General features: G+C 39.8%; 1 protein-coding gene across 5 annotated transcripts in view; it reads left to right on the top strand.

Moving 5' to 3' along the window:
* runx1t1 (RUNX1 partner transcriptional co-repressor 1) overlaps positions 1 to 16,273 on the top strand; it is a 56,760-nt gene that overhangs the window by 20,850 nt on the left and 19,637 nt on the right. For all 5 annotated transcript variants that reach the window (XM_033975335.2, XM_055225362.1, XM_033975334.2 and 2 more), the window contains exon 2: positions 15,490 to 15,627. In XM_033975335.2, the coding sequence (XP_033831226.1) occupies positions 15,490 to 15,627 (138 nt within the window). The remainder of the gene's footprint in view (positions 1 to 15,489; positions 15,628 to 16,273) is intronic.

Below are 16,273 nucleotides of genomic sequence, written 5' to 3'. Positions count from 1 at the left end.
GTCAGTGGCCGGCTGTGTCCATATGTGAGCATGTGCGTTTCTTTTAAAGCATGCTTCTGCTGCATGTTTGTGTGTGCCCTTGCTGTCATGTGTGCAGCCATGCGTGTGTGTGCATGTGTGTGTGTGGATGCCCTCTGCTCACGGCGGGAGCTGTTCTCCCAGATGGCCTTGGCACACACTCAGGCCTGGCAGAGTTGGCACAGTGACGTGGTGCACAGTTGGCAGCAGCAGCACCATGCTCTCCCCTCTGCACCAGGGCGAGGGTACCTGCTGCCAGTGCACCAGCTCATTGACTGGCTGGCAGCCGCTCGGCCACCTGCCTCTTTCACTCGGGAAAGTTTCAGGCAGAAAGAGTGTCCTTTTTGAGTAGCCGTATCTCCAAACTGTTGTGTTGAGCTCAAACACAGAGGCTGCTGTCACTAGAACTCACATCAGTCCTTCAGCTCTGTAACACTTCCACTGAACACAGCTGTGTGGTAATTACATTCTGTTAGTCTCATTGTTCCACTCGGAGCTTTCATGTCTTAATTTCATTGTCAAATCATTAAACAACAATGTGTCTTAACACACTGCTATGATCATGCTGATCTATAGGCCTCTGCTGGCAGGTTGCCAACAGTGGAGGCTTTCCAGCCGAACGCCTTGATGTTTTCTCTCAGTGTGAAACACAAGGCTGAGTGGCACAGTGAAAGGAGCGCTGTGGCGGCAGTGTTCTAAGTCTGTGGATGCAGGGTCTGTGGGTGCAGTGGGTGCCCTGAGTCTGTGGGTGCACTGGGTCTGCGGATGTAATGGGATGGTGGTTGCGCTGGGTCTGTGGGTGCACTTGGTCTATGGGTGCCCTGGGTTTGTGGTTGCACTGGGTTTGTGGGTGCTCTGGGTCTGTGGGTGCACTGAGTCTGTGCGTGCTCTGGGTCTGTGGGTGCACTGAGTCTGTGCGTGCTCTGGGTTTGTGGGTGCTCTGGGTCTGTGAGTGCTCTGGGTCTGTGGGTGCAGTGTGTACGTGCAGTGTGGACACGCATTGGCTCCTACAGGAAGTGTGAGCTAACACAGATGTGTGTGGAAGTGTGCCGTGAGGAAGCAGCTGTGACTGCCGCGTGTGCCAAGCCCACAACACTTAAGACCAGGCAAGACACGCTGTTTGTGTCTCTATTCAGCAGCATATGTGTGTGTTAGTGTGTGAGCGGGGGAGCGAGGGAGCGAGGGAGGGAAGGGGATTTTGGCCACCCATCTGTGCTGGGCTATTTTGCTACTGTTTCTGCAGGCACACAGACACACAGCGCTGTGCCAGCCAAGCTGTTCACGAGCTGGTGCTGGCACAGCTCCAGAGAGAGTGGTGGCATCCATCTGTAGCAGCCAGAGCTCAGTCTATGCTGCAGGAAAGACTGTCTGTGCAGGGACACATGTACACTGCACTTATGTTATAATACACAGCACTGCACTTATATTACAATACACAGTACTGCACTTATGTTATAATACACAGTACTGCACTTATATTACAATACACAGCACTGCACTTATATTACAATACACAGTACTGCACTTATGTTATAATACACAGTACTGCACTTATGTTATAATACACAGTACTGCACTTATGTTATAATACACAGCACTGCACTTATATTACAATACACAGCACTGCACTTATGTTACAATACACAGCACTGCACTTATGTTACAATACACAGTACTGCACTTATGTTATAATACACAGCACTGCACTTATGTTATAACACACAGCACTGCACTTATGTTACAATACACAGTACTGTACTTATGTTACAATACACAGTACTGTACTTATGTTACAATACACAGTACTGCACTTATGTTACAATACACAGCACTGCACTTATGTTATAATACACAGCACTGCACTTATATTACAATACACAGTACTGCACCTATGTTATAATACACAGTACTGCACTTATGTTATAATACACAGCACTGCACTTATATTACAATACACAGTACTGCACTTATGTTATAATACACAGTACTGCACTTATGTTATAATACACAGCACTGCACTTATATTACAATACACAGTACTGCATTTATGTTATAATACACAGCACTGCACTTATGTTATAATACACAGTACTGCACTTATGTTACAATACACAGTACTGCACTTATGTTACAATACACAGCACTGCACTTATGTTACAATACACAGCACTGCACTTATGTTACAATACACAGTACTGCACTTATGTTATAATACACAGCACTGCACTTATGTTATAACACACAGCACTGCACTTATGTTACAATACACAGCACTGCACTTATGTTACAATACACAGTACTGCACTTATGTTATAATACACAGCACTGCACTTATATTATAATACACAGTACTGCACTTATGTTATAATACACAGCACTGCACTTATATTACAATACACAGTACTGCACTTATATTACAATACACAGTACTGCACTTATGTTACAATACACAGTACTGTACTTATGTTACAATACACAGTACTGCACTTATGTTATAATACACAGCACTGCACTTATGTTATAACACACAGCACTGCACTTATGTTATAATACACAGCACTGCACTTATATTATAATACACAGTACTGCACTTATGTTATAATACACAGCACTGCACTTATATTACAATACACAGTACTGCACTTATATTACAATACACAGTACTGCACTTATGTTACAATACACAGCACTGCACTTATGTTACAATACACAGCACTGCACTTATGTTACAATACACAGTACTGTACTTATGTTACAATACACAGTACTGCACTTATGTTATAATACACAGCACTGCACTTATGTTATAACACACAGCACTGCACTTATGTTATAATACACAGCACTGCACTTATGTTATAATACACAGTACTGCACTTATGTTACAATACACAGCACTGCACTTATGTTACAATACACAGTACTGCACTTATGTTACAATACACAGTACTGCACTTATGTTATAATACACAGTACTGCACTTATGTTACAATACACAGCACTGCACTTATGTTATAATACACAGTACTGCACTTATGTTACAATACACAGCACTGCACTTATGTTACAATACACAGTACTGCACTTATGTTATAATACACAGTACTGCACTTATGTTACAATACACAGCACTGCACTTATGTTATAATACACAGTACTGCACTTATGTTACAATACACAGCACTGCACTTATGTTACAATACATCACTGCACTTATGTTATAATACACAGCACTGCACTTATGTTACAATACATCACTGCACTTATGTTATAGTAATGGGACACAATACTACACCCATGTTACACAGTACTACAATCATATTATAGTACTGGGACCCAGTAGTACACTTATGTTATAGTGCAGGGACACAGTGCTATACTCATGTTATAGTACACAGTACTGCACTTATGTGATAGTACTGGGACACAGTACTGCGCTTATCTTATAGTAATGGGACACAGTACTACACTTATGTTATAGTTAGGCCTGTCACGATAAATACTATATCGACTTATATTTCCGTACATAACAGATGGGACAATACTTTTGGGTGGTCAGTATTTATTGTGGGTACTTTTTCCTTGCACCAGTGGGAAAATGTTGGTTCTTTTTCCGTACTACGAGATTTGAGCTGTAGAGTGTTGAGTTATGTATTTCTATGACTCATTATAGACACAAACTAACTACTTAAGTGTTGCATTCTGGTATTTACTTATTGCAGCTCATATTTTTTTAACAGTATAGTGTTTTAATAGTACATTTAGAACAGTTTTTTGTGAATACTTCAGTTCTATGGTTGGGTTTCAAAATGATCGTTTATCGTCAATATTTACTTCAACAGTATATTGCACTTCAAAATGTTTTTTCACAAAGTGAAGAAAACAAATCTGTTCAGGGGCACAAACTTGAGAAATGTTTTTACCTGATTATTGATTGGATCTGGGAAATTCTCACTGTAAATATTTGAATAAAACTGAGCTATTGGGTTTTGGCATCTAGTGCAAACATCTGTGTATGTTTGAAGTCCTACCTTACCTAATTCACTTCCAGATTGTATAAAAAGTACTGTTTATTTTGCTTACTGTCTAGTAGTTTCCTGATTACAAATGTGTTCTGTTATGATAGCTCACTCAGTACTCCTGCCGTGTTGCTGTTGTCAGTGACTAAACATACAAATGGTGTAAAGTTGACTTGATGCGTCCCTGATGTGCCTATGCCCTGGGTCTGCTGTTGTTGCCTGCAGACATACTCCCCTCTCCTCCATTAGAACAGCCCCGCTCCTCTGCGGTGGACACAGTCAGACCTGGAAGTGGCCTGATACAAGGTCACGCAGCTCAGCCCTCCAGATGCGACTAAGCGCTCTTTAAACATATTCTCCTGCAGGGCATAGAGGGACAGGGGAGAGAGGAGGCCCACGGTTTGTCTGTGTGAGAAGTGAAAGGGAGGTTTTTTTTCTGTTTTTCAAATCTGTTTCAACTTAGCCTGCTCTGGAACACATTTCATAAATTGCAGACATATTTTTTCTGAGGCTTTTTTTCTGCAGAAGATAGTTAACCGGCAATAATTTCTAACACATGGGAGCCGTCGTGATACTTTGAAAACCTCAGCCCCCAAACATTTGTGCGTGCACTGTCCAGCCTTTAACTTCTCGGGTTTGATTTCCTTTTGTGTCTCTCATGAAGTATTTTATGAGACAAACATTCTAAAGGGAAAATAAGGCAACTTAGAAAGAAATCTTGTTGTTGTAAAGATACATAGTGCATAGATCAATAGTTCAAGTTTAAGTGCAGGGATACACTTTCTAATTTGGTTGGAGAGTATAACGTACATGAAAACAGTTTTGGTTCATATGCAATGTAAAGGTCCTATATTACGCAAAATGGAGTCTTGTGAGCTTTAAGTCATGTTAGAATGCTCTTACCTCCTCAAAAACATACCTGGAGTTGTGTTTTGTTTCATTCGCACATGTTTGAGTAACCCTCCAAACTCCAGGTATGTTTGTGATGAGGAAAGAACATTATAACCTAGATCAGAAAACAGCGCTTAAAGTGTCTTCTTAAATAGCATGCAATTTGTTTTTTAGCAGAACCAAAAATGCTGAAATTTGTTGCATTGATCCAGAATTATCTTGGATCTAGTGACAAAACCAACCAGTTTTTGAGTCATTTACCACACAGTAAAAAAATCATCAAAAACTTTTACTATCTAATGAAAACTCATTTTATGAGGGATTTGAACATGGATACACTGTGTAGATTTAATGCAGGACACTCAGCCCAGTGACAAAAATCAGGCAGATTGTCACTCCAGTGCATGGTATTTACTGATGTCGAGGATGGAGATGGTTCAAAGAGTTTATAGACAATTTGCTGCACCATTTTAGCTCCAGATATGTGTTTCGTTGTGAATAAAAGTAATAAAATGGAGCCAGATATAGTCTTGTCTGCTGTGTGTACATTTGAATTCAGCTGTATTATTTTTTTAACCATTACTATAAGTTTTCTATGTACACACACTAATTATAACTATCTGAAGAAGACATGTATTATCAGTCACATATGCAGCTCATCTAGATCAAAATGAAAACCAAAAAAGGATTGTATTGAATTCCAAAAGAGCTCCGTAATGGAGCTGGATGTTTGGTCTTGGCACACCTTTACACCGCGAGACATCACTAATGCCTTGGCGGAGGTGTATATGCTCTTTGTGCTGCGTATGTCAGAGGGTCTTGTTCAGTCAGTACTTCATCCGTTAGTGTTTTCTTTACCTCTCCTCGACCCTCCTTTCTCCCACCGTCACACTCTCTCTCTCTCCTCTGACTCTGTTGTTTCCTTTTGCCTGGCAACAAGCTGAGGCATGAGGACACCTACTGCTCTGAATCACTTTTATTGTGCCTTAACACTTGCTTCCTCCCAGCTACACTTTGGGAAACAGACAGGGAGCCTTCAGCAGATGGATAAAACACACGTTACTATCAATCTCTTTTAATGGCAAGGACTAATGTTATACGCTGCATATGTTGTTTCCATTCAGTTGGTGAAGCTGCCGTGTAATCAGAGGTGTTTTTGTGTATTTGTTTTTACCTCAGTATTTGTGAATATGGTTGGTGCGATTGAACAGATGGCGCCTCAGACCTTTGTATGCTATTGAGAAATCGCCTTATGTCTTTTCTGGCTTGACAAACTGTAAACACACCAACAGGAAAATACTGATAAAATTGAAAATTGTATAAGATTTGAAGCTATGTTCTGCTATTCTAATTCACAAAGGGTTCGCAAAGGGTTCATCTGTTGAATCATAGACAGTACAAAGAAGTGGACTAAGGGAGTGTGACGTCACCCATATTACTCAGGTCCAGTCAAATAAAGGTCATTGAGGCTGGCAGTTATACGGGTAAATTTGGAGTTTCATAGTAGGAATTCCAACCACAAGTATCATAGCAACCAAAGAGCCAATCAAGAATGAGGTTGTCAAAGTTAACACCCTTCCCGTCCTCACCACTGGTTTAACAGGGAGCGGACACTGTCAATCAAACCTGTTGCTAACACTAGTGGGAGCAACTTCGGAGAAACAAGGTTCTTGATTTGCCTGTTATTAATGTTTATATCTTGATTCACAGACACAATAGTGAAATAGAAATACCAAGATTATGTAGAGCAGGTTAATATGAACATTTTAAGACCAAAATGACAAGCCTGACAGCAGCAGTTACAGAGAGAGAGGCGACAGTTTTGCAATACAAAATGAATTGGTGCCAGAGTGAATGGAGTCCTATTTGGAACGTGGCGGCTAGCAGGTTAGCTATGTCCATTTATATATACAGTCTATGTGTTTAAGCTAAACAAAAATGCTCTTATTCACGACAGGCCTCCACCAAGGACCTAACTGCTAACCAAAAAATGTATAGTCCCCTTAAATAACTCTGTATGTGGCTTGCGATGTTTAAGCAGTATCTCATTTGGCATATTAGTGGACAAAATTACTTGAAATACTTGTACTTTTGAATGCTTCATCCATCAATTTTAAATGTTTTCGTCCTTATTAACTCACCAACCAATCAACTTTTAAAATAAGTACATGTTTTAAATGCGTTTCCAGTTAATTATAGTACCGGAGGTATATTAATGTATAACGAACTTTTTGTTTATTGTCAAGCCGCTCGTCAATCTCATTATTTCTGGCACTTCATTATTCTAAAGGCAAATGTAATAATAACATACCCTGCTTCGCTCTGCCAGTCTTCACATTGTGCGGCGTGCCAAAGCAGTGGGCAAATTTAAAAGCTCCTGTCCATCACACAGCCCCAATTCTAACACAATAACATGTCTACATAAATTATAATTGCATATGTTGACAATTAGAAGAAGCCAAGTCGGGAGATTTTTGCCAATATAAAGTTTGGGTATCATTTTGAGTGAAGTTGAAGGCAAACATAGCATAGGGAGTAGAGACAGGCCAATATTTGCACTTTTTAACATATCGGTAGAGCTTATCAGCCCTCAGTTTCTTTGTATTCTAAACAATCGGTATCGCATCGGGCATGAAAAAACCCATATCAGTCGATCTCTAAAGTAGACTATTTGCTATCCCTTTGTATGGAAGAATAATTTATTGATAAAGGAAGGAGAAGATTAGAAAAAGATGGCCCCAGTTGTATCAATGCGTCTGGTAGCAGGGGAAATAAAATGTGCAAATTTGATCTGCGTGTTTGGATGCCTGTGTATTAGTATGTGCGTGTGCGCTAGCCTGCGGTAGGGCGTAGCATCCATACATCTTGCTGACAAGCGGGTGGATTTTGATGGGACATGTTCTGCATATGGCTCCATATGGCTACTGTTATAAGTGCGCCGTCCAGGAGAGGAGGAGAGTGACGGAGAGCCAGAGGAGAGGCTGCTGCTTGTGCATACCTATTGTATTCAAGGAAGCTCTGCCTGGAATTCAAATGTCCTGCCTGTCCCTCAACGCACCTCCATTTTATCATTCCTATTATACAATGCACATCTTTGCTTGCTGTTTGTTTGCTGTGTTATAACGTTTTCATTTCTATGGCTCACGGTGGATGATTGTAAACCTTCATTCATTCATTTTAATTTTATGTTGATAGTCAGACACTTCTGACACCAGCCACAAGAGGTCAGTGAAGCAAATTAATATATTTTGCTAATTTAATTTACTACAGAGCATTTATTCCAGAACTATTTCCAATTTGAGTAAAAAATTGACTAGATCAACAGCTCTACAGAGATTTTTACAGCTAATTTGTGTGTTTCGCTTCCTGTTATATATTACCATTTTGAGGACAGTTGACCATTCAGAAGATATATTTAGGTTTGATTTGCTAATTGCTATGGTAACAATCATCAAATCAAAGTTTTCATCACTCTAAAACTCATGGAACCCATACTGAAACACATCGACAGTATTTTTAGGTTATACTTGTGTGTTTTTCTTGTATGTTTTTTCTTCTTCTTGGCTTCTCATCTGTAGCAGCTAGATGCAGCAATCACCGGGCAGCCGCTATCTCACCCCATCTATTCTATTACCTTTCTGTGCTGGTCCTTCTATTGCACGTTATTGTGCTTTGAAAGGCTCGGAAGCACCATTTTGCACCACCACTCTCGTAGCTTCCTGCAGCGTCTATGTCTTTTCTCTCCAGCACCTGCCCATGAAGACATTATGTACACCGAGATTACACACACCAGCTTGTATGTGCCATAGGTCACGCTATAGACATTTTCCTATTTAACTCCATGATGATGATACGTTACAACTGACTAATGCAATCTCACACTCAGGCAGGCGCTCGGTAAACTGTTTATGTCGCCGGCGCAGAGTGGCAAAAATTCACCCAGCTTGATTGAAATCCATTTTCGTTTTTGAAGAATGTGATTTGCCTGTGCCAAAGTGCTCTGAAGAGGCGTATTACTGCCACTGTTATCACATCATTTTGTAGGTCTCCAACTGTACCAGAGCACACACCAGCGCTACAACAAGAGCCAATTGTAGCTTATAAAGTGCGTAATGGAGATTGTTTGACTCTATCTCCCAGTGATAGACTTTGAAGTAAGTCTTGCCTCAATGCATAATCTGGTATATCAAGGTGAGGCAATGCTGTCCCCGTTTCGTAAGGTGATTTGAATGCAAAATGACCTCAGTGCGAGCGATGATGAAATGCAGGCGGGTTTGATACAACACTGTGTTTTTGCCTTGAGTTGCGGGTTAGCTAAGTCTTTTCTCCAACATATTGAACTGTTTCTCATGGGCCGCGCTCCTCCTAGATATCGTTCATTGCAACAACCTTGTTTTAGGCGAGTGATGTAACTTGTATGTAACCTTAGAAAAGGCGTATATCACAAGTCAGTGGGGGGATAAAATCTCCTTTCTTTGAGCTTGGCTGGGAGAGAGAGAGAGCGAATGAGGGAGGGGGAGAGAGAGAGACGGATAAAACATTTTTTTCGCAAACACTGAGGCTAACGTAATCACGGCCGATGCGCGAGGGTGATGTAAGCATGAAGACATCGGCATGAGTGGCAGGTAGTTGTCCAGGGTTCTGTCTCATTTCGAGGATCAAGTCTGAGGCAAACGTTGCAATGAAATAAAAGGGATTACAAACATGCACCAGTCAAGTTCGTTTGCTTTGTTATTTCAACAGGAAGCTCCGGGACTGGCAATTTCAAACTGGCCCTGGCATATGTGCACTTTTTTTGAGCAGGTATTCAAAAACATAACAATTTTCCAAAATTGATGCAAGACTGTAAAATAATGTCAACCTGACGCAATGGTTTAAACTGTAAAAAAATGTGAATAATTAATCTTTTGACATCTGTTGGTGGTTTGTCTAATAATTTGCTTGAGCTTATGCTTCAAACAGATAGAAGTCTGAAGGGTTTATAATAATCATTTCTGCTGAATTAATCCTATTACGAAATTCTTTAAAATGATAAAGTTTGAGCAGTTTGGTGCAACATCAACTCCGCAGGTCTGGAACATGTACATGTATATGAACACTGCCAGATCACGTCAGTGCCTTGGCAGAGTCAGTGCAGTTCACTACAAATAAATGCCAAGAATAACTCAGCTTTACACAATGCTTTTATTACTTCTCATTCTACCTGCTCCCTTATGCTCTTTGTTAGTTTTGACTTTACTCTATTGCAAGTAATATTTTGATTTGAGATGTAATAAGGGTTGATATGTTTTAACCACTGCCATTTGACCCCAGAAGTACTCAAAATTCTTACATACAAACAGAGTGGTGGATGAAGTAAGAATTTTGTTGCTTAAGTAAATGTACAGATACAGAGGTAAAAAGTTACTCAAGTAAAAGTAAAAGTATCATATGAAAAAAATCGACTTAAGTAAAAGTATTTAAGTACACATTTAAAAATGTACTTTAAGAGTAAAAAGTAAAAGCATTTCATACCACTGTTGGTAATGTGTTAAAGTGTTAAATGTAGTGATACTGATTAAAAATAATACTTTTTTTTTTGTCAGCAGTAACAATGCAAATCCATTTCTTAGTTTTTTTTAAATGGATTTTGTGTATTTATTTTTGTTTGAAGCTGAAACTTGAACTTGAAAACTTTAGTCGAGATGTTACGACAAACCTGGTCAAAATAACCCCTCAAATCATATGAAAAGTACTTTTTACTTTTTAGCTCAGTTAAAAAATGTAGTAGAGTAGAAAGTACAGATACTGCTCTCAAATGTAGTGACGTAAAAGTAATAAGTATGCACTGTAAAATGTACTTAAGTAAAGGACAGATACCTAAAAATTCTACTTAAGTACAACACTTTACTACTTTTACTTTGTTACATTCTACCATAGGCTAACAGCCCCACTATCTGCTGGCGCCAAGCCTGTGCGGTACCACCCAAGTGACACTGAAGAGTCTTTCCACTTCCTCCCTCTTCACATGTCCATCCAGACCCTCCAACCCATTACCCAGCACTTCTGAGAAATCACACTACCAGTTAGCCGAAGTCAAGCACTCTTTCCATTATAAGCCATCAATGCATGTCCTGTTTTAGCATAACAACATCCAACCACAGCCCCTTCTGCTTACACAACATGAAACTGTCAGAGCAGTAACGACACAGGCTAATAAACAGACAATAGATGTGCGTTAACTTTAGCCCATTAACTTTTAACAGATGCGGTGGGGCGTCTGACTTTGTTTTCAAGGTTGTTTAAGGGTGCATGTTCAGGTAGTGCCTTTTAAGCTGAATAATGCATGAGACTTGCAGCACTTGGCTATATTGTTCCGTCTTGTTCCATGGCTATTATAACGTGAAGGCCTGTCCCACCATGTATTTTTCATGTTGACGCTCATGTGCTTGTTTTGAGGTGAAAAGTCTATTTTGTATGTTGTTTTGCTAACGCCGGTGTAAATGACTGTGTGGAGAAAAGAGTATTGCTATCGATTCAGGCAGAACAGTAATTGCTTGAGTGAACGGTCGGCTCTTGTTGGTTAGAATGAAGATATTGATTTTACTCTCCTTATATGCTGGGTTGGAGACAGATCCAAAGAGAAAGATGCTGTTTTCATTTAATTTGTGAGCCGTGCACCAAATGGAAGAGCAATACATCATTATTTTGGTTCTGTTTTGCTGCTGCTTTACTTGAGGTTATCTTGGAAGTTTACAGATTTTGTTTATCTTTTTTTCCTGAGGGAGTAGGGAAGTCCTCACATTGGCCCTGGAGTTAAACCCCAATTATAATCTGGAAGCCAAACTTCTCATTACACTATATATAGGGCCCGCTGGGTAATATACAGACAGACAATGGTTCAATCGGTAGAGTGTTTATCCACTAATCCAAAGGTTGGCTCCCACTGATGAATGCTGTTGTTGTGTCCTTGGGCAAGACACTTAACCCACCTCGTCTCCAGGGAGTGAGGGTGAGTGGTTCCGTGGTGTAAAGTGCTTAGAGTGCCTTGAAGGTGGAAAAGCGCTATATAAAGATTTGACCATTTACCATTATTTGAATATAAATATAAAGTTAAAGTGATAAGGACAAATAAAAATGTCAAATGAATGCATCATTTAAAGACTGACATCTTACTACAGCTGAGTATTCTGGTCCTTTTCTCGCAACAGCAACTTTGAACCCATCCTCTTGCTAATTTGCATATTTCTTTTGTATACTTTGTACCATAAAATACCTTAAGATGATCCTTATTTTTCCATTTGTTGTATATATAGTTGGAATGTCTTTAAATAGAAAACATTTCATCATTTTGGCAAAGCACCTTTCATATACAACTCATGTCTCTGATGGTGTTCAGTTCGACTTGATGGCTGAGATTTGATTTAATCACATCTTTATCCATATGTGAACCAGCTGTATGCCCTGTTTCTTCCATGGCATACAAAAGTACATTTTAGTTAGTATCCTATATCTAAAACAATGTGGGTTATGTTAAGCAAGCCAAGAAAATGACCACACAATTACAAAAGCCAATATACAATTTTATAGAAACAAAAAGGTAGATTCTCTGACGCTGGCTAAGTGCAACCATGTGTGACAGGATGACGTCTCTGTATTTACATTGGGCCTGTTAAGTACACACATGTGCACACGTGTAACTCTGTGTGTATGACTGAAGAATGATGGATTACTTTCTCTACCATCACCCACCGTCCACTTTAAAGATCTGCTATTTTCAAAGATCATATTTTAGGCTGCTGTCGGGATATGATCTGGCTCACTATCCTAAAGTTTATAAAACAAACAGTGGGATCTAGATTTTTACTGTGGTGAAATTAAAGCAGTGAGGCGTTGATATTGTGGCTGTGTTGGGAGGTTGGAGAGGGGATATGAGCTATGAAGAAGGGAAATACCCATGTTTAGTTTCTTAAAATGGAGCCCAAAAAGGCAGCACAAGCTTTAAATAGTTTTCTTTCTTTATCAAATGACTTCAGTTCACCCACATTTCTGCTTTTTGAATTACACTGAAGTTAAACTCATTCCAGCAATTTCCAAAGTGAAAGCTCAAGTTAAGTCGTGAAAGCTCAAGCAAAGTTACAGACGTCGTTCAAAGTCTTTAGGGAAGAATCGAGCATGTTTTAAAATGTAGTAGTGTGTCTATTCTTAATTGTCAGCAGATTTCTTTCTTTACAGTATGAAATCCATTTGACATTGAGCCAAACAATGCTTTGGGTTCAGACAAACCAATCTTCCCAGCGACTGAAAACCCTCAGCATCTAAAAATAATATATGAGGTAACAGGCAGCAGAATGTTGTGGTGTAAAGTCTTCAACAGACTTTTTGTTATAACACACCTCCAACTATTTGCATCCATATCAACAATTTTACAGACGATCAAAATGTATTTTTGCAAACCTGTAGAAAAAATGCTGAAGGCTAATGTTTTTTGGGGAAGAAGCCAAGCGTTTAGCATTACAGTGACATTTCCATCTCTTCGTTGTCTGTCATGCTAAAGCTAAGCTAGCGTGACTAAAATACTTAGTCACAATGCACCACAGCCTGACTGCTTAAAATGACTGGGCCTTTCTAACAGGCTTAGGTTAGCTTGTCTATTTAGCACATTATTTCTCTTCTTTTTTGACTTGACAGAAATTATAACCAAGGTTGACAAAATGTGTTTAATTTTATTTCAAAGGTAGACACACCATATGGCAAGCAAAGATAGATTTTTGAACCAGATTTTCACAATTCAAAACTGGGACATACCCAGGCTGGGATGGGATGGGTTTTTTGCCTGATGGTCACTTTCTGTATTTTATCTAAACAAATATATCCAAATATATCCATATTACTGTTGGTCAGGATTAAATTGGTCAAAAATAGGGACACCTGGGACATTTCTTGATAAATCTACTGGGACAGGAGACACATAAATAGGGGCACCTGGTCACCGTAAGCAAAGACATATTTACATTTTAATTGTGTCATTGTTTAAAGCTACATTGTGTAACTTTTCTGGAGATGTTATTACTTTGACTAAAATATTCTACAGCAGGGGCGTCAAACACATTTTCACCGGGGGCCACATTAGCAAAATAGCTGCCTTCAAAGGGTCGGATGTAAAATAAATCTAACTACTTTTTTAACTTGTTAATTAACTGTTTCTGTATTTATTACTTGTTCAAGTTACAAATATTGCATATGCATTAGCCTAGATGTAAAAATGTGGCTGTATAACTGCTTATCTCCTGATAAAATTACATTTTAAGACCATCATACCTTTTAATTTACCCTGTCGAGGGCCACATGAAATGATGTGGAGGGCCACATTTGGCCCCCGGGCCTTGAGTTTGACATATGTGTTCTACAGTATGACAATTAAGCGTATCTATTTCCATGGAGACAAGCAGGTGACACCACGAGGAAAAGCTGCAGGTCAGATCAGTGGAGGGGTGAGCTCACTCGAAATAATAACACATGCTTTTTCCAAGGTATCTTTTCACCAATAAAAAACAGAAAAACTGCAAGATAGGTAACGTCATATTGTGAAACGAGCAAGTTCTGGACCCTCCAAGTAGAACAGTTAAGCATGTGTAGTTTATAGTTAACAAGTGTTTGGAATTACAAGTCATGGTTCTACTTTTGTCACTTGAAATCTCAAATAAACAGTGATTACGTATAGAAATGATCAGTATGGATATTTCACTTCACCCTAGGCTCTAACCCTGACCTTAAAAAGTGTCCTCTGTCTTCTGAAACAACCTTACATTTCCCATATGTTTACATAAAGAGTGTTATTTTTCCAACTCCTTTCCTTTATTTCCCCCTCCGCGTCTCTTTCTCTCTCATCTCTTCAGCATGTGCCATTGAGAGCCTTGATAACAGTGTGTCCAGTGGCTGATAGGCTTGTAATTGCCGTCGTCTATCTCTTTTTGTGACTGCTCCAAACACCAGTGCAGGACTGTGTTCCCGAATATTTGATAAGCTCACTTATCTCACCAGCACAAAGCAACTGAATTAAGTGAAAATAACCATGTCCTAAATGTTTCCTCATGATTAATGCTCTTATCTCAGAGGCAGTTTGATTTCATTTAGATTTAGGCAAAACTGTTTTTCAGGTGTAAACCCATGTGTGAGCCATCATAGCTGGAAGTCAATACTTAATACATAACATTGCTATAGTTATTACGCAAATCACATTTAGAAGAAGAAACTAACATGGTAGGCTGCATTGGCTTTAGTATCTTTGTAGATCTAAGGACCCGCCTATCTCCGCTTCTTCATGTTGCTTTGTTGTGAGCAGATCTGAATGTTGTATGCAGAGAAATGTGCATTGGTGTTATAGTGTGAGCGGTGCCACAGATGGTGCTAGATTAGAGCCCGTACTTGGTGCATATTTACGCTGCGTCTGCTGTTGTCGTGTCTGCTCGTGAATTCACCTCTTCCTGATTTCACAGTCTAGATTTGCATCAGTCAGTATCACTTTTTTTTCACTGAATGTGTTTTAGTAACTGACTGGTGTGTTTGTGTGTTGTTGCAGATCGCCCTGGGAAGCGCTCCACCATGCCCGACTCTCCTGCGGACGTCAAAACACAATCCAGGTTGACCCCTCCCACCATGCCGCCTCCACCCAGCACACAGGGAGCACCCCGGAACAGCTCCTACACGCCAACTACACGTGAGTACAGAGGTGCTCAAGGTGAATCTTCTGGGGGAAAAAAAGTTTGTAAGGAATTGGGGACAGGTCATATTCTAATCTCATTCCAGTTCATTGCAGGCTGCTGGTGTCACTCACATTCAACTGAAGCACAGAAGTTATGCGAAGAAGTACTGTGCTAACTTTGCCACCATGTACCCGATTTTTATATTTAGAACTTTCAAACAAAACCTTCTTTTTAAACTTTGTTGTGATTCAAAAAGTCTCTACGAGAATCTCATAGATAACATGGGTACTCACATAACATAGATGTTTTATCCTGTTTCCTTTAAGAACTGAAATAACATTTAATTCTGTGAAGTGTTCAGTTCAAAAGCTATAAGGGAGTCTAAATTACACATTTTTACATTCCTTTACATCCAGCCAAATTACATAAAAATCGAAGTATTTGCTGCCAGAGCGTTCTCTACAATAACGCTGGTAACGAGGCCAAGTTGCATTCAGCTTTCTCTAAATTGCCCTCCCTCCCTCTCTTCTATCCCAACAAGTTCATTAAAGCTCACACAAACCCTTTGGAGCAGTGCCGCGCTGCTCACGTAGCCACTGACGAGCAAATTACAGCCTGGTACTGAGCAAGAAGTGCAGCTTAACCACTCGCGTGAAGAGC

This window comes from Periophthalmus magnuspinnatus, chromosome 11, assembly GCF_009829125.3.
Source record: "Periophthalmus magnuspinnatus isolate fPerMag1 chromosome 11, fPerMag1.2.pri, whole genome shotgun sequence".
Classification (NCBI taxonomy): domain Eukaryota; kingdom Metazoa; phylum Chordata; class Actinopteri; order Gobiiformes; family Gobiidae; genus Periophthalmus; species Periophthalmus magnuspinnatus.
The sequence above is the reverse complement of the archived record's forward strand: the minus strand, read 5'-3'. Positions and strand labels throughout refer to the sequence as shown.